This window comes from Oryctolagus cuniculus, chromosome 20, assembly GCF_964237555.1.
Source record: "Oryctolagus cuniculus chromosome 20, mOryCun1.1, whole genome shotgun sequence".
NCBI classification, from domain to species: Eukaryota; Metazoa; Chordata; class Mammalia; order Lagomorpha; family Leporidae; genus Oryctolagus; species Oryctolagus cuniculus.
Window position 1 is genome coordinate 38054859 of NC_091451.1, and position 25361 is coordinate 38080219.

Consider the following 25361-nt stretch of genomic DNA (forward strand, 5'->3'; position numbering starts at 1 on the left):
CTCAAGGCAGGTGGAGGGGGAGCGGTCTCTCCCCGCTGACCCCCACCCTTCAGGCTGACCTCTCGGGAGCAGGGGCACTGGCGGGGGGAGGGGAGGGGCTGGGGTACTTGTCCTCCTCTCTCCCTCCCGTGATGCCAGCCTTGGGCAGGGGCCGTGGTTCACTGTGACTATAGCCACCTCCTGGCAGCCCCTGCCACCGTCACAGAGCCCTGAGAACACGTGTCTCCTTGCCTCGCAGCCTGAAGAGTGGTGACAGCTCCCCGCTGCTGGTGGCTCTGGGCACCTCTGCATCCAGTGCCCACACTGCCCACCCTGCCACAAACAGCCCCCACATTACAGTCGTCTAGGGGGAGCTCCACGCCCCGCTAGGTCCCTGGCTGACACGGAGCAGGACAAGGTCTGCGTCAGCGACCGCCTAGGATCAGAAGAAAAGGAACAAACTTGAACCCGGGAGACAAGTGCAGGCGACAGTGGGTGGAGCACGGACCCTCTCAAGGGAGGGAGGCTGAGGGGCACAGACAGAGCTCAGGGACGGGACGACCTGCACAGGCCCATAAGAGGTGCCGCATGGGGAACCCCAGAGGCTGCTTAGCATCGGAGCAGAGAGACCCCAGGCGGCGGGGGACAGGCAGGTCTGAGTGGGAAGATGTGCAGTGGTCAGTGCATGCTGTTCTGCGGCTTCCGATCTGTCACTCAGGCAAGCGACAAGTGAGCCTCGTTGTCCCCATGGGCACACCGGGGAGAACCAGAGCTGTCATGGGGGCTCGCCAGACACAAGTGGACGTGCCAAAAACAGAGGACACAGGCTCTGCACCGGGACTTGGTTCAGGCCCACATGGCCAGAATTTACCAGGGCAGTGACCCAGAGCCATGCCGGACATCCTGTGTTAGGGTGCAGGTCGGGGCTGGAACCAAAGGGAGCCAAACTGCAGGCTGGTGTTGGACCCCTTCTCCAAACCTCTCCAACAGACACCTGACAGCCAAGGACCAGGGTACCCCAGTTACCGACGGCCGAACACGGCCATGAAGCCAGTGCCCCATGCTCCATCTCAGCCCTAGAGGCAGGGGCTGGGACAACCCCCACCCCTTCCTAGATGGGGAGGCTGAAGCACAGGGGAGTGGCCTGCAGCCCCCCAGCACTGGGAGGAAGCAGGACCCAGAGGCCCCCTGGGGCCAACTACTCCCTTACCAGTCCAGGGTGCCTGCCCCTCCCTGCTGCCAGGCTGAGCTGCCATGGACTGAGGGGGCGGTCTGGGGCAGGAGAGAGGGAGGGGGCACCGCTGAAGCCCCCAGTGTACGCGTGATGAGGGCATCCAACGCTAGATTCTACAACCCCTGCAGTGCCTATTACGCTACAAACTGCAAAATTGTCAAACACAACTTACTATTTACGCAGCCACAGGAAATGGTCACAGCCTGGCCCCAGCGACATGAGAACGAGGCGGTCACCGCGATGCTATTTTTAACAGTGAGAAACGAGGACCGGGGCCGGCCTCCACCGCGAGACGCAGACGGGCTCAGTTCCCAGCAGAGAAGAGGCTCAGGCAGCAAGGACGGGAGCCTGCAGGAGCGGCCCACGTACAGAAAACACTCAGAGCGAGCCGGTGTGGTCGTGGGGACAGGCCACAGCGGAACCCCCGCCGGCTCAAGCAGCCCCGGATGTGGGCGTCTGGCGCGGCGGTTAATCCCAGAACACGGTGCCTGGGCTCCAGCCCCGGCTCTGCTTCTGACGCCGGCTTCCTGTTAATGCACACGCTTGGGGACAGCAGGTGATGGCTCGAATACTCGGGTTCTTGCCACCCCTGTGGGAATCCTAGACTGAGCTCCTGGGCCCTGGCCCAGCCCTGGCCCAGCCCCAGCCACCACAGGCATTTGGGGAGTGAACCAGCAGATGGGGGCGCTGTCTCTCAAATACATTTTTTAAAAATTCATTGATTAACTAATTAAAATACACCACAGCTTTTCATTTTTGTGCTCCGAGAACATCTGTGCCGTGTGGGCTGTGGGAAACACCTTTTCTTTTCTTTTTTGAAGATTTATTTACTTATTTATTTGAAAGCCAGAGTTTACAGAGAGAGAGAGAGAGAGAGAGATTCCATCCACTGGTTCACTCCCCAGATGGCTAACTGGGCCCAAGCTGAAGCCCGGAATCTGGGACTCCATCCAGATCGCCCACATGGTAGCAGGGGCCCAAGCACTCCGCCACCTTCCGCTGCTTTCCCAGGCACATTAGGAGGAAGAGGAACAGCAGGGACTCGAACCCGTGCTCACAGGGGATGCAGGCATCGCAGGCAGCAGCGTGACCCACTGTGCCACGATGCCAGCCGGGAAGCACATTGTCAAACCCCTCCTGGAGCATTAACAAATCACGTGGCCGGGGCGGGGCCTACCAGGCAGCTGCGGTTACAGGGGCTCCTGGCTCCAGGGCGAGGCTGGCCAAGGCCTGGCCGACCACACACCAGGGTGCTGCGTCTCCTCCCGGGAGGCACTGGATGGGCAGGGGTCCTTGTCCTCAGGGATCAACTGAGCACTGGGGCAGCAAACAGCCGAGGGTGCCGCGCGGCCGCCCCAGGAGCTCAATGGGCAGACTGTCCCGCCAAGCCCTGCTCGCCCGCGCCTGGGCAGCCCCGGGGTTCGGGCCAGGAGGGCCTGGCCTTCCCATTTATCAAGTCTAATCAGCATGTGCCCCCGGCCCTCAACAGCTCTCCTCTCCCCCAGGCAGGCCCCGCCCCAGGCCATACTCCTAGGCCCCGAGCTCCGTCCCCCAAAGTCCCCCTTGCCCCAGGCTCCTGAGGATCCTGTCAAAACACCGTAAATAACCCACATGTGCCTGGCAGGCCAGAGGCACAAGCACCGCCCCCCCCCCCCCCCCCGAGACGGCAGGGACTTGGCATGGGGACACATTCCCGCCCAGCCGGGAGGGTGGGCTTCACAAGACCCCACTCTAGCTCAGAGGGGGAAATTAGCGCGCTGCAGAGAGACCCCTCCACCCCACCCCCCGCCCAGCCTCGGCCCACCACGGCCCCCAGGAAGGGCCCTGACAGTTCCGTGAGGCCGTCTCACCAGTCCCCGCCTCACCTCCGTCACCAGTCTTGGGGTCCTGGTAGACAGGGCTCAGAGAGGCTGTGCCCACTTGTCTGGGTTGCACAGCTACCCAGGGGTGGAGCTGGAACAGGGCCGGGCGCTCTGCTGCCGCACACCCCTCCCACCCAGCCACTGTTGGCCGGGCAGTACAGGGCAGTGCCCCGGGCACGCTGCAGCTGGCACCAGCAGGCAGGGCACATACGGGGGTTACCACATTGCAGCTGGGCCACTTCCTGCAGCCCAGACTTCAGGACATACCCTGGGGGCTTCCACGAGGGTGCCCAGCACTCTGCAGCAACCCTACTGGGTGCTCCCAGCCCAGGGACCAGGGCTGATCACCACGCAGGGAATCTGGGGGCTCCACACGTTCCTGGGGACACCTGAGCGGAGCCCCCATTGGAATGCTGTCAGTCTCCCTGGGAACTCCGCGGAGCGCTGGCCTGAGGGAGCCCCACTCCACCGCCAAGTTCCTGGGACTGCACTGCAGGGCTGGGATCTCCTTATAGGGTATGCTGCAGGGCCATTCTCCAAAGTTCAAAAACAGAGCGTCAGATTGACAGATTGGAAATGAGGCCCCTGGGAGCAGAACAGGCCCCCTGGGCAACAGGATCCCACACAGGGCTGCCTCCGCCTGCCACTGGCCCAGGACCCCAGAAGACACCAGGGAAGGATGGGGACACTGCTCAGGCCAGGGGCCTGATAAAGGAAGGGAGAGAGGCCGGGGCAGGTTACAGCTGCACTCTCAGAACTTCTGGGAAGGCCGAGAGGCTCCCGAGCAGGGGATCAAAGATGAGCAGCGGGCAAGGGCCGGGCGGGGGGCCTTGCGCAGCCAGGGGTGGGGTCGGCACCCTCGGAAGGGCTGTCTTCACCCACTTCCACTGGAGACAAGGAGATCCAAGAAAGCAGCAAGGACATCGACCAAGCCCTCCCACGGCACCCCAGCTCCCAAGGGTGCTGCAGGCCAGGCTGCGCCCATGCCTGTGTTCAGCAGGGAGCCTCAGGCTGCCACGAGCGGGGCCCTCACTTGACCGCGGCACCAGAATCCTTCGCGGTCAGCCCAGCTTCCACTGACAGACATTTCCGGCTTCTTCGTTTGTGACAGCAAAGCAAGCAAGAGATCTTTGTGCACCGGCTCATCCGCCTGTGTGGTCATTTAACTCCGCAACACCCCCTTAGTCTCGTAGTCTCCATGGGCCTCTGACGATGATGATGGCGACACCAGCGGTGACGGCACTGCCACCAGCAAATAAAAATGAGAACAAAGGACCACCAGGCTCTGAGCTGACCCTGTCTGCATTCTCAATCCTCAAAGCCCTATGTGACTGGTCCCGTCCTTATTATTTCCATGTTGCAGATAAGGACATTGAGGCTGGGGGATGGGGGGGAGTCACGTGTCCTGTCCTAAGTCAGAGCTGGCCAGCTGAAGCCCCACATCCCTCCCCTCAGTAGCAGAATCCTGAGTTCCTTCAAGGTGACGCCTGCGTGTCAGAAAGACTACACTGCCAGCCCCCAGGCTGTGGGACGACCCAGCAGCTGGGAGGCAGGGCACAGAGGACGTCTCTGATGCCAGGTGGGGGTGACACACGCCCGGCCACCTTCCACTGCTGGGAACGCGGCCCGGCATGAGGGCCGCAGCCGCAGCAAGGAGGTGACAATGAGCCGTGCGGGGGAACAGGGCACAGAGAGAGGGGACTCTACACGACTCTGCGGAGCCCACACAATGGTGTCTTTGACACAAGAGAGAAAGGAACGTAATATTCTACAAGCTACTGCTACTTGCCAGTCTGCTGCCAGATACAGACCCTGATCAGAACGCCAGGTGAAGTCAGGGACGGCCCCAGAGTGAAGCCGCAGGCGTACAGGGTGCGGCGGAACAGGAGCTGGCCGGCAGAGCAGCACAAGGCCCCTGCGAGAGCGGGTCCCGGGAGCCGTGCTCAGGCCACCACACTCCTGCTTTTAACAGAAGTCTCCCTGCTCATCCAGGTCGAGACAAAGAGTTCCTATCTGCGGCAATGACAAGGACCTGCGACGCATCAGGCACAACGGCTCTGTCTCTCTCTCTCACTACCTAACTCTGCCCCTCAAAAAAATTTTATTTTTTGCTGATTTCCAAAGATTTCTTGGTCAAATGCTTCCATATGCTGGAGAGTACAGCGGGCACCATAGTCCCCAGGAGAATGCGATGTGGTGCAGGCCCTAAGAGGCTTACAGAGAAGGGTGGGCCAGCCGCACAGCAGGCACACCCACCCTGTACAATGTGGCCTCCTGTGCCTGCAAGGTTGGGCGCGCAGGGTACACGGGGTAGGGGACGGAGGGCTAACCCGGCTGGGGGCAGCAAGGGTCCCAGGTTCTAAGGAGCTATGACTGTGAGCTGGTCTTGGCAGGTCAATGAGTGTCAGCAGATGTAACAGGGGACACCCCAGCTGCTCGGGGTGGGAGCTGGTGGACCGTGGGTGGGCCCAGGCTGGGGTTCCTGGAGTAGGAAACCAAGGGTTTCACGGCGCCCTTCCAGGAATGGGTCTCCACCCTGCACCCTGGTGCTGTAGCCCAGCAGTCCGATGGGGCCGGGTTGAGAAAGAGCAGGGGGGCAGCCAAGTCGCAGACCGGTCCTTCCCGAAGAGATCAGCTGCCCTGGGCAGAGGAGCTGCGAGGAAGCAGTGGTCTGGGGAAACATGCAAAGGGGGTGTGGCAGCTACGATGCGGACCTGCAGGCCATGATGCTACGTGACGTTAGCCAAGCCTCAGAAGGAACCGGATGACCTCACGTGCCTGTGGCTGAAAAAAGCCAAACCCACAGACACAGAGAGCAGGATGAAGGGCCCCAGAGGCTGGGGGACAAAGTTCCAGCTGAGTAGGAGGGGTAAGTTCTGAGATCTACAGTACAGCAGGCTGACCAATCACAAAGCTACCTTTCGGTGGCACTGTGGCACAACGGGTTAAAGCCCCAGCCTGCAGCTCCCATATCCCATAGGGCACCAGTTTGAATCTTGGCTACTCCTCTTCCAATCCAGCCCCTTGCTAATGTGCCTGGGAAAGCAGGCGAGAATGGCCCAATCCTGGGGCCCCTGTACCCATGTGGGAGACCCAGAGGAAGTTGTGGTTCTTGGCTTCAGATTGGCTCAGTTCCAGCTGTTGAGGCCATTTAGGGAGTGAACCAGTGGATGGAAGCCCCCCCTCATAACTCTGCATTTCAAATAAAAGAAATCTTTAAAAATAAACCAAATTTCCAAAAAAGTTACTTTTCAAAATAACTAAGAATAAACTTCAAATATCTCATCATAAACATGACAAGTAAACAAGGGGACGGGCATGTTCCCCAGCTCGATTTGATCACTCCACACCGTGTGTGTACACGGGAACATCACATCAGACCCACGTGTGCTCGCATGTTTGAGATGCCAATTAAAATGATTTTTTTTAAAGAGATGGACCATGGAACCAGGGTGGTTGGCTGCTGCCCACTCACTGTCTGCCCGCTGTGGGACTGGGTGAGCCCCTCTTCTGCAGAGTGGGTGGCAGGGACAGCATGATCTGGGACCAGTGTGGTGGTGCATGGGTTAAGCCTCCACCTGCAATGCCAGCATCCAATAGGAGCACCAGTTTGGGTCCCAGCTGTCCCACTTCTGATCCAGCTTCCTGCTAAGACACCTGGAAAGCAGCAGCAGATGGCCCCAGTGCTTGGGCCCCTGCACCCACATAAGGTGACCCAGATGGAGTTTCAGGCTCTTGGCTTCAGTCTGGCCCAGCCCAAGCCATTAAAGCCATTTGGAGAGTGAGCTAGCCGATGAAAGATCTGTATCCGTCTGTCTCTCTGTAATTCCCACACAAATAAAGAAACAAATCTTTAAAAATAATAAAATAAAATGAAAGCATGGTCATGAAGCAGTGAATGACGGCACCTGTCTTGGCTGCCATAAGGATTAACTTGGCTGACAGCGTTAAGTGCTTGGAGAAGTGCCTGCGTGTGCTGTGTCATCCCCACCCCCCCCCACCCCGCATGGTGATGACCACTCTTAAGGAGGCACTCAGGACCCCACCCACTCGCCCAGGTGTCTGCAGGCCCAGCCCCACCCTCCAGTCCCTCCCACCAGACCCGGAGGCGGGGCCCCAACACCAGGCGGCCCCTCTCCCCATTCCCGAGGGCCCATCCAGGAATCAGGAACACAGCTAACAGAATGGCAGGGTGGAGCGGGAAAGCCTCCAGTGGGAGCTGTGATGGCCCTGTGGACCCCCAGCAGGCGGAGGGCGGGGCACGGGGGACACACACAGCACGCTCTCTACTTTGGGGCGTTGGGTGCTGTTTTCCATGTCAAGTTTTTTAAAACAGCAACAGCCTAAGGTCCTACCTCAGCTCCTCCACCTACTCTCTGTGCAACCCAGGGCACGCTATTCGGTCTCGCTTTGCTTGGGACACAGGATGACACAAGTAAACAGCTAACAAACTCTCACAAGGAACACGTGAACACATACACTCACATACGGCCGAGGCGGGCATATAGCGTGTGCCCAGCACGGGAGCCGCACGCCACCCTCTGGGAGGGGTCAGCTGTCACCTGACACTGCCTTGGACGTGCCTGGGGTCCCCACTGCCTGCTTCCAGCACTGAGCCAGACACAGGGGGCTCTGAGATATACTCTTTATTTCATTATTATTATTATTTTTTTTTTGACAGGCAGAGTGGATAGTGAGAGAGAGAGACAGAGAGAAAGGTCTTCCTTTGCCGTTGGTTCACCCTCCAATGGCCACCGCGGCCGGCGTGCTGCTGCCGGCGCACCGCGCTGATCTGAAAGCAGGAGGAGCCAGGTGCTTATCCTGGTCTCCCATGGGGTGCAGGGCCCAAGCACTTGGGCCATCCTCCACTGCACTCCCTGGCCACAGCAGAGAGCTGGCCTGGAAGAGGGGCAACCGGGACAGAATCCGGCGCCCCGACTGGGACTAGAACCCGGGGTGCCGGCGCCGCAAGGCAGAGGATTAGCCTAGTGAGCAGCGGCGTGGCCAAGATATACTCTTGATGCAACCAGATGCAACCGGCCTGCAGGCCTCCGGGCAGCGCCACGCTGGGGTCTCAAAGCTTACGCTCAGTAAAGTCACTTCTAGAAATCCATCGAGGAGAGGACCTGAGATGTGATTTAAGTTCCCAGACACCAGTGGCAGCACTGTTAGTGACAGCAGAGTAAAACCAACCCAGGATGGGGCCGGCGCTGTGGTGCACTGGGTTAACGCCCTGGCCTGAAACGCCAGCATCCCATATGGACACCAGTTTCTAGTCCCGGCTGCTCCACTTCCCATCTCTGCTGTGGCCTGGGAAAGCAGTAGAAGATGGCCCAAGTCCTTGGGCCCCTGCACCCATGTGGGAGACCTGGAAGAAGCTCCTGGCTTCTGGCTTCAGATCAGCGCAGCTCTGGCCGTTGTGGCCATTTAGGGAGTGAACCAGCAGGTTAGGGTTAGGGTTAGGGTTAGGGTTAGGGTTAGGGTTAGGGTTAGGGTTAGGATGGAAGACTTCTCTCTCTGACTCTATCTTAACTCTGGCTTTCAAATAAATAAAATAAATCTTTAAAAAAAAGAAAGAAAGAAACCCAGGATGGCGGCGGAGAAATGGCTCCGGACACTGGGGCACTGGGGAGATGGGGGAAGAGATGCAGCTGCTGGAAGGGTGACTGTGAAGAGGAGTAGAGGAACTGGGCAAATGCTCGTCCATCCCCCAAATGTATTCACAAAACTAGGGACGCAGAAGGGCCCAGCGGGGACGCACATCACTGCGGTGAGCAGCACACTATGCGAAAGCAGCAGGGAAACAGCAGAGGAAAACTGCTTTTCAAAAAAAGATTTATTCATTTAGGTTCATGCCGCCACCACCTCCCTAGAGTCCCAGGCTCGGCCTGCACCTGCTCCACTAGCTGAAGGTGACATGGTCTGCAGTCCAGCTGGGAACAGAACAGGGTCCAGGGCCTTCCCGCCACCACCACCTCCCTAGAGTCCCAGGCTCGGCCTGCACCTGCTCCGCCCCCAGAGCAAGTGGGCGCCAGCTGTTGAGGCGCCAAGTGTTCACGCTGGAATTTCAGCTGGACTGGGACACCCTAACCAGTGACTGCACTGCTGACCGCTCATGGACCCCAGGGAGCTGCGATGCTCTGCAGGATTTCACCCGGTGCGGCCCTGGGGTGGCCGCTACCTTCACAGCAGATCCTCTGCCTCCCCCTCTGCTGACTGCCCTCTCACCCGGCCCCACCCCCTGAACCCCCCTTCCGTCTCTCCTCCCTGGGCACCCTCCAGGTGAGCATTTACAGCCGACCAAGGCTTGGGGATGCTGGGGCAGCGCGGTCTCAGCTCAGCGGGGCGGGTGTGCGGGAGCCTGGGGCTCAGGACACTGCCCACGAGGGTGCACCCAGGTGCCCTGCGCACAGGTGGCCCCGTCACTTGGCAGTGTCCTGCTGTCCTCACTCGGGAGGCAGAGACTTTTTAAGGATTTCTTCAAGTGGACTTAGCAAGCCAAAGGCACAGCACACACACAAAAAATCACAGGTGATGAAACCACGCAGGGCAGCCCAACATGGAGGCGGAGGCGATTTCTAACAGCTCAAGAAGCTGAAGAATAAAAATAAAACCGACGGAACTGAAACCTCTGAGAGTCCAGCTGCGGCAGCATCTCACAGGCACTTCCCACAGTCGTCCAAAATCTGATCTCTCTCTCTCTCTCTCTCTCTAAGATTTATTTATTTATTTGAAAGGCAGTTATAAAAGGTCTTCCATCCACTGGTTCACTCCCCAAATGGCTGAAGCCAGGAGCCAGGAGCTCTTCCAGGGCCTCCCACGTGGGTGCAGGGGCCCAAGCACTTGGGCCATCTCCACTGCTTTCCCAGGCCAGTAGCAGGGAGCTGGATCAGAAGTGGAGCAGCCAGGACTCGAACCAGTGCCACGTGGGATGCCGGCACCACAGGTGGCAGCTTTACCTTCTAGAGTACAGCACCGGCCCCTGTGATTTCTTTAATGGCTACCAGACACGTTGATGTGAGCAGGCAGGCACTGATTTATATAACTCTTCCCTTAGTCCGTGTGTCGCTATTACAGACTTACATGGGGCAGGCATCTGGCCTAGTGGTGAAGATGTCCACACCCCACGTCGGAGGACCTGAGTCCAGGGCATGGCTCCGCCTCCTGACTCTGACTGCCAGCTAATTCAGACACCGGGAGGCAGCAGTGATGGCTTAGGTAACTGGGTGCCTGCCAACCACACGGGAAATCTAAATTGGGTTCCTGGTTCCTGGCTCTGGCTCTGACCCAGCCCCAGCCACTGGGGGCTTTGGGGCAGTGAACCAGCAGATGGGAACTTGCTCTCTCTTGGTCTATCTCGGAAGTAAATAAATAAACATCTATCTATATATAAAATATACCATGGTGACATGCTTATACATAAATATGTCTAGCTGTATTTGTTAGCTCTCCTTAGTAGATGACTGAGAATGAAAAACATTTTCAGTGTTTGCGAGGAAAAGTCTGCATTTCAAACTCACCATAAAAACCCATAAAACAACCTTTTAAAAAGGGTCAGATCCACAGTAGTTACAGGCCAGAAGTGGAACCTGGAGGCAGGCAGTGGCAAAAACACGGCGACCTCCAGGCCGAGGCAGCGCGGCGCCCCTGCAGCTCTGCTTCCTGCTCCTGTGTCACCGCTACTCAGAAATAAAGAATAAATGCCTTCTCCTCAGCTCCCGGCAGGTGTCTGGAGTCCCGGGCGCCAACTGCCGTCCCGGAGATCCCACAGCCAGAAAACAGACTAAAGAAGCTCCAGGAAGAATGCGCACAGGTGTCCAAGCCTCCCGTGTCCCAGCTACCTGGATACAGCATCCAGCAAGGGCAATGAAGCCAGCAGGCTGGGGCGACCTGGGGAGAGGCTGGGTGGCAGAGGGAACTGGGGACTGGCTATCTGACATCCTTATTTATGTATCTTTTAATAAGAAGTTTACTTATTTATTTGAAAGGCAGAGTGACAGAGCGAACGGTCAGAGAGTACTGGTCCACTCACCAAATGGCTGCAATAGCCAGGGCTGAACCAGACCAAAGCCAGGGGCCAGGAATGCCAACCAGGTCTCCAACGTGGATGGCGGGGGTCCAGGCACTTGGGTCATCTTCGCTACCCTCCCAGGCATTGGAAGTGGAGCAGCTGGGACTTGAACCAGCAAGCAGATGGGAAATCAGTGTCGCCAAGCAGCGGCTTAACCCTGCTGTGCCACAATTCTGGCCCCCTGTACAAAATTTTTGGAACAATCTGGAACCACGTGAAAATACTATCTAAATACCACACATGTGAATGCTGAAACGGAGAAGCCAGCTCCTGCGACCCTAGAAAACAGCGTGTGACACAATCACCTGACACCCCTCGGGCTCTCCAGCAGGAAACCAGGTGCCTGCATTCCACTCTGAATGGGCTGCCTGGTCACCATCACTCCCTCCCCTGGCTGCTCCTCCTTGTGTACCCCAAGGGAGTCTAAGGACTGCCCCCATCACACCCTGCCACCCCACACCTGCGGTCTCACTGCTCTCCATCACCGGCGAGAGTCCAGTGGGCACCACCCCCCGTCAACCCAGGGCTCCAGCCTCACAGCAGAAGAACCAGCCCCCACCTTGCAGTCCAGCTGAGCCTGGTGCATCCAACCGCATGCCCCAGGGCAGCAGGCACCACTCCCGCACGGGTGCCCCCGAGGAGCAGCGCCCCCGGCCGGCTCTCCAGTGGTCCGGCCTCGCACCCTCTCCTGTCTGGTCTCCTGCTCCAGCCCGCCCAAATCCCAGCCTCTGTCAGTGCACCTGCTGGGCTTGCCGCCCACACCGCTGCTTTAAGACCTCGCCCCCGCCAACACCTACGCCCAGCTCGTTCCAGTCCCAGAGGTGTAAGGCCACCCCCAGCAGGCCTCATGATCACCCACGCACTCGCCCTGCCGTGCCCAACCCCGCGTGCTCGTGGTGCACACAAGCTGCCCTGCCCGCTGCGCCTGCCCAGGAGCCCCGTGCCTCAGTTTTCCGTGACCCCTTCACCTGCCGCACCCATTTCCACATCAGCCTCGGCACCCAGGGCTGCTCTCGAGGTCTCCCTGCCGGTCTCATCTGTGGTCGGTCTTCTCTGGGTGGCCTGGTCATCTGCCACCCGACTCCCTCCTGAAAAGCTGGTGCACACCAGCATCTGGGCGAGCGGCTGCCCTGGGCAGACCTCGAATGCAAAGGCCTGCTGCTCCTGTCACGCTTCTGCAAATGGGGAGGTGGGGGATAATTTACTCCCTGCCTGCTGGGCACAGGGGTGGCCGCCGACACCGGTTCCGGAACGTCGGAGTCCTTGACGATGTGGAAGGGTTGCAGAGAACCCAGAACCAGCTCTGTGCTCCTCACGCGCGCGGCTCGCTCACCCGCACTTGGTAATGGAACCCCAGGCCCTCCCCCGAGGACAGGCACGCTTCTCCCCCAGAAGGCGGCCCCAGGCGGCCACTCTGGAGCCGGACAGGACGACAGGGACACTGCTCTTCTGGGGTCTTCCTCTCCCAGTTCAGGTTGCGCTCGAAAGGGGTGGGGGACCCCAGAGCCAGGCAACGCTTCCTGCCCGAGCCGCCCCTGAGGACTGGTCCAGAGTGGAAACCGCCACGACAGCGTCCACGGGCTGACACGAGCCTCTCCTGGCCCTCAGGGGCGCCCATCCCTCCGCCCCACCCCCACCAGCCCCCCACCAGCCCCGGGACATTTTCTCCAATAACGGCTCACAGGTGACGGTGAGGGATCCCCAAGCTGTGCTCAGCACTTGGTCACTTCAGCATCTACTTTTCAAGACAGAGTGGCCTGGAGAATGGGTTGAGCCCTGCCTGGGGCTGTGGGCTTGGACAGGCTCTGCGGACAAACAAGGCTCCCCCTCTATGGCTGCCCCGGGGTCCCTGCCCAGCCTGGCCACTGGCTGCCGACTGCAGACTTCATGGAGAGTGGGGGGCCCTGGCCTTGGCCCGTGTGTGTCCCCCGCACCTGCAGGCTGGTCCACAGCAGACACCTAGGAGAGGCGCCGAGGGAGACCACCTGTGAACACCTGTGTGCAGCACCCTCACTCCCTCACTGCAGGGGTAGAAACTGAGGCAAATGGGTACCCGCAACCATCACAGTCACGACAGGTGGGCCTCAGGGCTCCCAGCTGGGGACACCTCGTCCCACAACCCTGGTCCCCCAGCCCAGCTCCCAGCACTAACCACGGAGCAGGGCCCTTGCTCCTGAGTCTTGGAGTTCTGGCCGCCGCCCCCCTCCCCCCTCCCCGCCGCAGCCTCTTACTCTGTGAGCAGCCCTGGGCAGGGGCGTGGCTCCCTCAGCATTATCACCACTTGGCCTGCAGACCAGGTTAAGGAAACCCAGCTGGTGCACAGACAAGGCCATGGCCAGAAGAAATCTTGGTGCGCCCTTCTGGGTCTCAGGGGAAGCACAGGCCTGGCCCAGCCCTAGGGAGCAGGCCCACGGGAGCCAGGCCCACGGGAGCCAGGCCCACGGCTGTCCCTCCAGGAAGAGACATCTGCCAGGGAGCCTGGTCCTGAGACCTCAGTGGTGGAACAATTTCTAAAGCAGTCCCTGGAGCCAGGAACCCCCTCCTAAGTGTTGGAAACTTTGTATCTATTTGCACATTTTTAAGCCCACATCTAAATTTCTCATCACAAGTTTAGATACTTTCAGAGGATGTAATTTCCAATATACTGTAAATATTAACATTTTAAAATAAAACTGTTACTCTTTCTCTTTCAAATGGATCCAATGGACTCTAAATCCCTTAGCGGTTCGAGCTCCACCCTCATCCACGGTGAAGGCGCAGAGCCAAGGCCTTCTTTATCAGCTGCAGGCACTAACAACGCTCTCTCTCCTCCATGCACTTCCATTTCCAGCCCTCTCCCCTCAGCAGTGTTGCACTGTCACGGGGTTACCTTGGGAAACCTTTACCGATCACTCTGTTCTACTACTGAACCCACAAACTGTATGTGCGTAAGTGATCTATCTTGAAAACTCCATGTCACCATAAAGCTCTTAATTCCAAAGTTTTCTTCGAGACTGGATTATCATTACCATTACTAGTAGGACACAATTGATCAACCTGAAAGAAACAAAACTGAGCGCGTAATAAGCATTTAAAAAACCAAACTGGGGGGCCGGCGCCGCGGCTCACTAGGCTAATCCTCCGCCTTGCGGCGCCGGCACACCGGGTTCTAGTCCCCGTTGGGGCGCCGGATTCTGTCCCGGTTGCCCCTCTTCCAGGCCAGCTCTCTGCTGTGGCCAGGGAGTGCAGTGGAGGATGGCCCAAGTGCTTGGGCCCTGCACCCCATGGGAGACCAGGAGAGGCACCTGGCTCCTGCCTTCAGATCAGCGTGGTACACCGCCCGCAGCCTGCCGCCCGCGGCAGCCATTGGAAGGTGAACCAACGGCAAAGGAAGACCTTTCTTTCTGTCTCTCTCTCTCTCACTGTCCACTCTGTCAAAAAATTAAAAAAAAAAAAAAAAAAAACTGGGAATCCATCTATGAAGAGATGACTGGAACTACTCAAAAATGACTTCCCACATGCACAGGTGAGAATTACCTGTCGCTACGGTAAGACAGCATTGATCAGTTCTATCTCCATTTTATGTTTTTCAAGCCAAGGGCTGAAACTACTTGTTCAAATGGAGAACAGAAAGAGACTCATCGTAGCCCAGTCTTTGAATTTCTTTAGAACTGCACGCCGAGGCTCACCAGGCTAATCCTCTGCCTGCGGCGTCAGCACCCCGGGTTCTAGTCCTGGTCGGGGCGCCGGATTCTGTCCCGGTTGCCCCTCTTCCAGGCCAGCTCTCTGCTGTGGCCAGGGAGTGCAGTGGAGGATGGCCCAAGTCCTTGGGCCCTGCACCCCATGGGAGACCAGGAGAGGCACCTGGCTCCTGGCTTCAGATCAGTGTGCTGCACTGGTCGCAGCGTGCCGGCCGCAGCGGCCATTGGGGAGTGAACCAACGGCAAAAAGAAGACCTTTCTCTCCGTCTCTCTCTCTCACTGTCCACTCTGCCTGTCAAAAAAAGAAAAAAGAAAAAGAAAAGAAAAGAAAAGAACTGCATGCCAAGAAGGACAGCGATCTGCCATCGGAACTCAGTGTTCATGTCCAGCAGGTCCTCTTGCAATTTTGTGGCAAGCAAGGAACAGGAAATGCCTCCCCAGCCCCAGGATTACAACGGCCCACAGGACTCACACAGGACTCGGGCCTCCTGTGTGTGCAGCTCAGGGTGCGATAGCCCAGCACATCACCAGCTTCTCCCACGCCAGAGCTGCTGCCAACTCCCTTACACGAGTTAACTCAGTCCTCACAAGGCCCGCAGGGACAGGCACCACGAGGACCCCCATTCTACAGATGGGCAGACTGACACACAGAGTGGTTAGGCCCCCAGCACAAGGTCACACCACCAGGAACTTCACCCAAGCAGGCAGCCTTGCTCCCCGCCACGCTCTGCCCCTGCAGGGAGGGGGGAGGTGTGGGAGGGAGGGTAACCTGCTCCTTCCCAGGCACACCAGGGGTGGGACCAGCGCAGGAGGAGCATCGAGGAGCTGAGAGCTCATTGTCTTCAGTATGCCCCCACCCCCACCTCGGGACGGAGACACATAGCTCCTCTCCAAAGTAAGCAGCACCAGTGCCCGGTACAAGCAGTCCCCAATAAATACGCAGTTGATATTGTTACTGCGGCCATTAAGTGGCAGGAAGAGAAGTGACGCCCATGACCAGGAAAAATCCCACAGGATCTTATCAGCGTTTTCCCAACTTGGGTCCTGACCCAAGGCCCCAACATCCTCTGAACAGACAGCAGCTAAGCCCAGCCACCCTCCCAGACTGGGAAGCCCTCGGTGACCTGAGCGGCCCGGAACGCGTGGAGGAGATGGTCCCTGAGCTCTGGAGCCACACAGAGCTGCTCTCTGCCACCAGCCCCCTGGCCTCCCCAGCAGAGCCCACACATCCGGAACCTCGGTGCCCCCCCCCCCACCTCTCCTGGGGACGCAGCCGCAGCCACACAGCTGGGTGGCTGTACTCAAGGGGACGTCGTCCATCGGAGCAGCCGACACAGGGGGCGCCTGTGGCGGCTGCTGCGTGGTTGCTGTCACCCACTTCCAGGGGCCGGGCAGCTGGGATCTGACGCACAGAAGCCCAGCTGATGTTGAAAAACCAGCCAAGTGCTTGGGCTTCCAATCGTGCAAAGAGCCTTTCTCAACGTCTTGAAATGTAAATGTTCTCCAAACACGCAGGGATGCCAGGCGCTGGTGGGTTTTATTTTTAGAGGCCGGGGGTGGGGGTTGGGGGAAGCATCCTGTTTGGCTCCACTCTGGTCCCTAGCCACCACCAAAATGAGCAGCAGGCTCATCCACAGAGATTTTCCAATCTTCTCCTGCCTGGCCTGTTGGAAAGCAATGGCTCTGGTCTCCTGTCTCACTCAGAGCACGCGGATGACAGGCTTTGCTCTCCATCTTCCTGGAAAGCCACGGAAACCAAACCCACCGACCCCTGGTTGCCTCCTGCACACCCCTCTCTCCCCGCATGGTGGCAGTGAGGGCAGGGAGAGGGGACATCCTGCTGGGCTTCGGTTCAGGACACTGTGTGAACAGGAATCAGCAACGGGGCGGGGAGTGGGGGTGGGGATACTGTTTCCCTGTGAAGCTGTGCATTCGCTGGTGAGCAAGACAGCGCCTCTAAAAACAGCTCTAGCAGTAGTCCCCTCGTGGGCCCTCCCACGTGGCTGTAATGAACGGCAGGGAAGCCCCAGAACCTTCCCTCACAGAGCGAGCTGCGGCTCCAGCTCTACCTCCCAGCAGGTGGAGTGGCAAAGGATCCGGCACTGCAGCCAGCCATCAGACAGGTGTAAGACAAGCAGGAGCCACAGCACCTCGGGGCAGGACCTGTCCACAGGAAGCCTGCAACCGACCGCACCTCCTCTGCCCACTCCCATGCCCTGGGCAGGCGTTGGGCATTACCAATCAGCCGCTGTCCTCACCCATGCCCAAACTAAGAATCCCCCAGGGGGCCGGCATTGTGGCGCCGCGGGTTAAACCAATGAATGCCTGTGACACCAGCATCCCATATGAGCGCTGGCTTGAGTCCTGGCTGCTCCACTTCTGAGCCGGCTCCCTGGTCACACGCCGGGAAAGCGGCTCCTTGGGCCCCTGCCACCCACATGGGAGACCTGGATGCAGGTCCAGGCTCTTGGCTTGGGCTATTGCTGTATTTGGGGAATAAATCAGCAAAGGGAAGTTCTCCCTGTCTCTGTCACTCTGCTTTTCAAATAAATAAAATCAGTCTTTAAAGCAGAATTCTCCCAGGCAGCCGGGACCAGCCGGCGGGAAACGGGCCCTGAAGGCACGCCTCTTCGCCGCTCCTGGACTCCAGTGTCCTCCGCTTGACAGATGGGGAAATCAGGGCCACAGAAAAGCTCAGCACGGGTCACGCAACTTTGCGGAGCCAAGATGAGCCTGGATGAAAAACCTACAGTGGACGCGAGCCTTCCAGACACCACCTCCCTGGCCCCAAACAAACCGCGGCTGCCTGGTGACAGGTTCAACACACGAATTCCATCCCCCACAGGGGCGGGGAGGCAGAACTCGGCAATCATTCCCCAGAGCTGCTGGACACGGCCCCCAGCCCCGCGCTGCCCACCCCGCTCAGGCCCAGGGGCAGGGAGTCCTCTGCTGGCCGCTGTGGGCCCAGGACGCTTGACCCACCCCGCACCCACCAGCGTTCCCTTCCCGCTCCCTCCACCTACCCTTCCTTCTGCAGCCAAGGAGCGCCTGACCCAGGTGCCCTCAGTGGGCAGGCAGCACAGGGGCCCACACAGCAGGAGCCCCCCACCTCCACAGCCCCCCGGGACTCCCAGAAGCACCTTCTCCCCTCACACAGACTCCACCCCCAAGGAAGACCACAGCAACGCCTCCCTGCCCAAGTTCCCTGGGGCAAACGCCGAAACCGAGCCACACCACGTGTGAAGAGAGACCCCACGGCAGGACAAGGTCTGTACTCACCTGCACGACTTCGATCCCGCGCTTCCTGCAGAGAAAACAAAAAACAAGCGTTACTCCAGCAGGTGGGGGGGGGGTCCTTTCCGGAAGGTTCTCCAGAGCCCGGGAGGGCGCGGGGAGAGCTGGAGAGACTGAGGAGCCCCCAGACCACCCTCTACCTGCAGGGGCCGGCTGACTCCCCAGAGGACTTGGCTGGGGTCCTGCAGATCCCCCTCCCCGATCCCCAGCCCAGGCCATCACAGGCAGAGCCCCAGGCTGATCAGTCCAAGACCCTTCCTGGCACCAACCTCACCCCTGCGTACATCAACCACGGCCTGTGGCCCTCCACGCCCTCCCACCTCGGACCAACCCCTCGCCTGCCTCCCAGGTCTGCCCCCGCTCTCATGGCCGGCTAGCCCCTGCCCCGGCACACACACAGGCAGCCGAGGCCTTCGCAGGCCCCCACCCCTCCCCAGCCCTGTGCCAGCTGCTTCTCCCACTCTCACGTCGCCAGCGCCACTGATGTTCGCGCACAGAGCCAGCCCTGGCAGCGAGCTCCACCAGCAGCTCCTGAGTGGGCCCTGTAGGGAGCCAGTGCAGCAGCCAGTGACCAGGACCTGCTGCAGGGAGTGCCCCGCTGCGCCCCCGCAGCCCCGAGACAGGACTCCAAGGCCCAGGCTGACAACCACAGTGGCCCAGGCCCTCGGCGGCCCTCACCATCACTCAGCCTCTCCAAGGCTGCAGAAGAGGCGGCAGCCGGCACCCAACGGCTCCCACGACTCCACGGGGGACGGGCTGGACACGGGCAGCACAGCCCTGGCCACCAGAGCCCGGGCAAGGGGACAGACAGCGGCACGAGGATCCTGGGCCACACCAGATCCCTGGCTTACAACCCACACCGAATTACGAGCACCTGTGAGCCCCCAGTGCCCCGCCCCCCGCCGCGCCTCAATTCCCAACCATCCTGCCTGCTGTAGAGGTGAGAAAACCGGGCATCAGAGACGGAACCTGCCCCAGGGCACACGGCACGCGGCTCACGCCTGCCAGCCGAGCTTCTGTGTGGCCCCTGCCACTGCTCCAGACGGAAGCCCTAACTCCCAAATGACCGGGAATGTGGACCGTGCAGCGGGCATTCACGACCCTCAGGGCTGAGGACTCAGTTTCCCTCCAAGTGCATCCCGCCGGCATCCGGATTATCTGGCACAAGGCTCTGGCCAATGCGTCCACATTTATAGCTCCACAGCTCTCCCTCTCCCAGGCCTTAAAAAAAGAAAGAACGGTAGCTTTGAAAGCAGATGGAGCACAGAAAATAAGGAGGCAAGCAAGAAAGTCATCCGGGGAGAAAAAATGGGCTGAAGCCTTAGTGGGGCTGAGCTCCTCTGCAGCTCAGAGCTCCAAGAGCAGGAGAAACAGAGACTCCAGCAGGGAAGGGCGGAGGGGCTCAGCTCCCCCTCCCATCCCACCCCGGGCCGCACAGGCAGAGCAGACACCCGGCACCCCACTGCCACTGCCATCTCACAGCCCCGCAGGGAGGGCGGGGCCAAGCGGCGAGCCCTGGGCCAGGTGCAGCAGGGCATGGAGGAAGACAAGCCCGGCCTCAGCCTGCAGGGCTGCGGGGCACTGGGGAGCAGGTGGGCAGGCCGACAGGCGCGCAAACCCCACGCACAGCACCACAGCCTGCTCGGGGCTCCGCCCTTCGTCAGGAACCTCTGCAGGGTGATGGCAGGGTGACGGCGCCGACCCCCGTGCAGCACTAAGGAGCGGCTCCCTGAACTCCTGCCACAGCCAGAGGTTCGGAAATGGAAGTATGGGGCTGGGGGCAGAAAGAGGAGAGCAGGCTGTCAGGTGGCTGACGGTCCCTCCTGGGAACCCCAACGCCACCATCCCACCTCGCCACGCCGGACACACTCCGATGTGGCGCAGAACGTTCTAGGCTCTGCAGCGTTCACTGCCAGCCCCTCTGTGATCACAAATGATTGACAGCAAACTAGAGCCCCCTCCCCCAGAGGGGCCAAGGCCACACCACCCAAGAGTGAAAAAGAACCAGGAAGCACTGGTGAGGCCGTAAGGACTCCTCTCCGAGACGTGCCGTGTGAGAAGGGCGGGCGGCAAACGCTGCCTGCGAGCGCGTGTGTTAAGGACGGCCGGGGTGAGTGTGGGTGCAGCCGCCGGAGCACACACAGACCCGCCCAGGCCAGGGGCGGGGTGGGGGGAGGGGGAGACTTCCTTCTCACGGGGTTCCCTCCGGCATCTCCCGGATTCTGAGCCACGTGCCTGCAACACATTCTCAAAAACTGGAAAAGCGTCTTTTTGAAATAATGCATGCAACTAGCTGCCGACATCGCCCGCACCTGACACAGAGTGGACCCCGCCCAAGAGCTGGCGGACAGAGGGAGGCAGGGGAGGGATCGGGTCGGGAGGGAACAGGAAAGGTGGCAGAGCGGCCATCGGGCTGCAGCGCCCGTGGTCTCGGGCAGTCCTTCACCACTTCGACTGAGACTCCCCAGAACAGCTGCTTAGGAAGGAAGGGGGTTTATCTCGGGGCTACAGCTTGGGGCATGGGGGGAGGGCTCACAGTCCAAGACCAGCCCGCCCCACTGGCCCACAGTGGTGACGCCGGAGGATAGCAGAGGGCCGGAAGTGGGGCAAGATGGAGGCCCCACCCCGACCTGCCTAGGACCTGCCCACCTCTAAATCCACAATCGGATCAGTGCCCAGGAACCAGATAGGAAGGGCGTGCCCTGCGGTGGGAACAGAGGCTGCAGGGCCCAGGACGGTGGGAACCACCGTGTGGGTCCCCCGCCCCGTACTCCCTGTATTTCCTGCATTTTCTACAATAAGCACAAACATAACTTCCAAACAAAAGGAAAAGTAACGGTAGGAATTCAAGTCTAATCCTTAATGTGCTTTATTGGAAACGTGCACCCAGAGGCGAGCCTCACCTTCTTCACAGATTCTGCTTAGGCGCGGCTACCCAGCAACCCCTGCACACACACCTGCTTCTCCAAAAGCTGCTTCACAGGTCCAAGGGGAGCAGACCCTCGGGGAATTTTAAATACAACACGACTGCTCCTTTCAGGGGAGGGAGGAGAGCAATCAGAGGAGGCTTCAGAGAGGAGGCAGCATTTGTCATCTCAGAGAGCGGCGGAGGCTTACGGACAGGGAGGAGAAGAGGAGATGGGGAGGGGTATCTGGGGGTGCAGGAGCACAGGAGCCACCCAGAGGGCCGGCAGGGCAGGGAGCACAGGACAGACACGCAGCACATGCCCCAGAGGCTCGAATGTCACTGCACAGCCTGTCCTGTCCCCAGGGGCCTGCGGCTCCCACGCCCAGGGCAGGTGGCCCAAGAACCACCACCGGTGCCTTTCTAAAACACTACCTCAGGGGCGGGCATGGCCAGCAGTTAAGAGGTTAAGACGCTGGTTACCGCGTCCTATCCCGAATGCCTGGGCTTCAGGCTAGACTCCAGCTTCCTGCTAACGCAGACCCCGGGAAGCAGCAGTGGCAGCTCACGTGGCTGGGTCCCTGGCACCTGGGGGAGACCTGGATGGAGTTCTAGGTACCTGGATCCAGCCCCAACTGGGACCACTGTGCACACCTGGAGCAGGAATCAACAGACGGGAGCTCGATCTGTGGTGTGTGTGGGGATGGTGGGAGGGGATATGTGTTTCTCTCTGCCTCTCAAAAAAAATTTTTTTAAATACCAACTCAGGGTTGTAGCATAGAGGGTGAAGCCACAATCAGCAATGCCAGGATCCCATATGGGTGCCGACTGGCGTGCCGGCTACTCCACTTCTGATCCAGCTCCCTGCTAATGGCCTGGGAAAAGCAGAAATGTCCCAAGTGTTTGGGCTCCTGCCATGCATATGTGAGACCAGGAAGAAGCTCCTGGCTCCTGCCTGGACATTGCTGCCATCTGGAGAGTAAACCAGTGGACGGAAGGTTGAACTCTCTCTCTCTCTCTCTCTCTTTCTCCACCCCTCTCTCTGTAATTGTGACTTTCAAATAAATAAATCCTTAAAAAAAAAAAAATACTGGCTCAAGGTCCCCTCAGAGGCTCTGGCCCAGGGCTCTGGGGCCGGGCAGGAGGTTTGGGGCTTGTCCACCCCCCAGGTGCTGCGCAGGAGCCTCAGGTTCAGAAGTGGGGTTCACCCACAAGCAGCAGCGCCCCTCGACCCTGTCTGAGATGGACCCAACCAGGAGCAGGATGGCATCTGCTGGGGTGGGGGGGACTGGGAGCAGGGATAGGCTGGGGGCAGCTGTTCCAGGTCTGAGGACAGGGTCAGGGAAAGTCAGAGTGAGGACAGGCTCATCCGGGGCACACGGCTTTGTTAGGTCTGCTCTGCCGGGCTGCCCTGCCTCCCTGCCTTCTGAGAACCACTCCTCCTCCACCCACAGGAGTCAGAGGGGCCACAACCAGCCACCCGCTGAGCCGAACGATGGGGGTGGGGCTGCAGCCGGGCACCCCCGGGGCCGTGCGGAAGCTGGATGAGACAGCGTCCTCGGCGTCCTCACCGGGAGGAAAGACCCACCCGCCGCAGGTCAGCCCCGATTGGGCCGTGCTTGGCACAGGTTCTCTCCAGATCTTCGGTCCCCACTTTCTGCTTAGCCGAGGTCCCGCGCCTGTCTCTGCAAGTGACTGTGGCCTTTCACTTCCTGAAGGTGACAATGACCCTGGGAGACCCTGAGGCAGAGGGAACAAGAAAAGGGGAGTCCCGTCCAGAGGATCAGAGGCAGAAGTGGAGAGGAGTGAGGGAAAGTTCAGAGACGCGTCCACGGCGCCCACGCCACAGCAAGGCCACAGCAGGCCACGGGGGGCAGCCACAGGAAGGCCAGCGCCGATCTCGGGGCGCTGGGTTCCACGGCAGCAGGGCTGTCTCACTGCATAGCAGGGTCTGAGAGGCTCTGGGCCCCAGGAAAACCAGCGGCAGGCACAGGACATGCAGCGGAGACACCCTCAGCCTTCCCATCTGCTCAGCGGGTCAGACCCTGCAGGCCCAGCTGGACCCAACTGGGCAGAGGTGCGAGGGATGCACAGGAAACGGTGCGCGAGCAGGGCGGGCAGGGTTGTGCCGAGACCCGGAAGGCCCCTCGGAGCCAGGAAGGGAGCAAGGCCCCGTGACGGCTGGAGACGTGCAGGTCTCAGAGGCGCAGAAAGCAGAGCACGGGCCTCAAAGGCAGGCGTTTAGCCTGGTGGCTCGGACGCCCACAGCCCACACCAGGGGATCCCGTTCCTGGCTCCAGCTTCCTGCCAAAGCACATCCTGGGAGGCTGGAGTAACTGGAAGACCTGGACCACATTCCTGGCTCCTGGCTCCTGGCTCCTGGCTCCTGGCCTGGCTGTTGTTGTGGGCACATGGGGAGTGAACCCTCTGTCTCCGTCTCTCTCGCTGGTGGCAGGGTCCTTGGGTTCATCACGAGTAAGCAAAGTCTGCCCACCGGCTGAGGGCTGGCCACACCGTAATCCAGGGAACAATTTCAGATTCCGGGAATCGGCCTGGAAGCGCAGGCTCCCTCCCACCAAGGGGCGAGGAGAAAGAGGCTGCACCTGCACCCAGCGCTCCGCGTGCGTGGGGTGGGGTGGGGTGGGGGGAGTGTGTAATTATACGGGGGAGGCTGGCACATCCGCTGCCAACAATGTGTAGCCCGGTTTGGTAATTCCCGGATCTCAGAAGCAAGGCCCCCTGGCCCGTCCAGGAGCCACTGCCTCCCCTCCTCCCGGCCTGCAGAGGGCCTCTCCCCATCTGGGGGCTTTTGAGTAGGCAACAGGGCGTCCTCTCTCACCCATGTGTTCAGGGGCCCACGCGGTTCCCCTGCCTCAAACGCTGCCCAGCCTCACCTGCGACCCCCAGAGGTCGGCTCCTGCGAAGAAGCCTGTACCGGTTCCCACCTCCGCAGAGCCCCCACACCCAACATCTGCTTGGACCAGTACGGAGCAGGACTGCCTCACCCCAACGCTGCCCTCTGCTGGACTCAGCGCTCGGCAGTGGACTTCAGTGGTGGCCGCCAATCCCGACAGTCCTCCTGGACACTCAGTGACACCCCGCCCCACCCTTCAGGGCTGGGCACGGCCATGCAACTCGCCTTGGCCCATGAACACGGACAGAAGTGACCATGGTGCCCCCACAAGGAAGCCTTCACCAGCCAGGGCCCGGCCCTCCGGCCAGCGCTCCCCGGCCTTGGCAGGGTGGGAGCAGAGGATGCTGGCCAGAGCCACTGCCTGGAAACAAACATGGCTGAGCCAAGAAGACCCTACTGGCAAGGGTTCCCCACCAGGGGCCATGCCTGAAGACACCGGTGGCTGTGAGCCTGGGTAAAGTGCTCCTGGCGTGCGGGGGACAGAGGCCCCATAGGGCCCAGGAAGGCCCCCTGCAATGCAGAATGAGCCAGCCGAAAGCATCAACGGTGCTGAAGCAAAGAAATGCTGATGGAGGGCAGACTGGGCGCACTGCTCACAGGACAGCTGCCCCGTGCACCCCGCGTGGCGCTGTCTGGGCTCTGACCCATGGAGCCGTGTGTCACGGCAGCCTCGCCAACTCCTGCAGGACACCAGGCTCAGGCCCTTTGTCCATGTCCCCGACCGTTCAGCACATGCCTGGGCAGGGGGGCATTTGCAGGTGCAGCCAGCAAGGGAGGGAGTCAGCACCAGTCTTTCCAGCTCTCCCAGGAGGGACCCACTCTCCAGAAACAGCCAAGCCTGACCCAAGTCTGCACTCCCTCTGTGCGGGGCACGCTCGCCCAGCAGGCAAACACCTGCCATCCACCAAGGCAGCTGGGACTTGTCCTCTCCATGGCTGCTCCCTGCTCTGCACTGGCACAAATTGCTGCAGAGATGGGTCGGCGCCGTGGCTCACTTGGTTAATGCTCCGCCTGCGGCGCCAGCTTCCCATATGGGTGCCAGATTCTAGTCCCGGTTGCTCCTCTTCCAGTCCAGCTCTCTGCTGTGGCCTCGGAGGGCAGTGGAGGATGGCCCAAGTGCTTGGGCCCTGCACCCGCATGGGAGACCGGGAAGAAGCACCTGGCTCCTGGCTTCGGATTGGCGCAGCACCAGCCATACCGGCCATTTTGGGGGTGAACCAATGGAAGGAAGACCTTTCTCTCCGTCTTTCTCTCTCACTGTCTAACTCTATCTGTCAAAAAAAAAAAAATTGCTGAAGATGCCTTGTGCTCGTGCTCTGGCCCGGGGGCACCCTGAGGCCAGCCCATTCCTTATTTCAGCACCCCTGTGCCCGCTGCCCCTGAGCCTGGTGGGCGCTCTGCCAACAGCTGGGAGTGAGCCTC

The 25361-nt window shown here is 60.1% G+C and overlaps 1 protein-coding gene across 2 annotated transcripts in view; it reads right to left on the reverse strand.

Annotated features, from left to right (window-relative positions):
* ITPK1 (inositol-tetrakisphosphate 1-kinase) overlaps positions 1–25361 on the reverse strand; it is a 142628-nt gene that overhangs the window by 83889 nt on the left and 33378 nt on the right. For both annotated transcript variants that reach the window (XM_017349458.3, XM_002719591.5), the window contains exon 2: positions 18106–18130. In XM_017349458.3, the coding sequence (XP_017204947.1) occupies positions 18106–18130 (25 nt within the window). The remainder of the gene's footprint in view (positions 1–18105; positions 18131–25361) is intronic.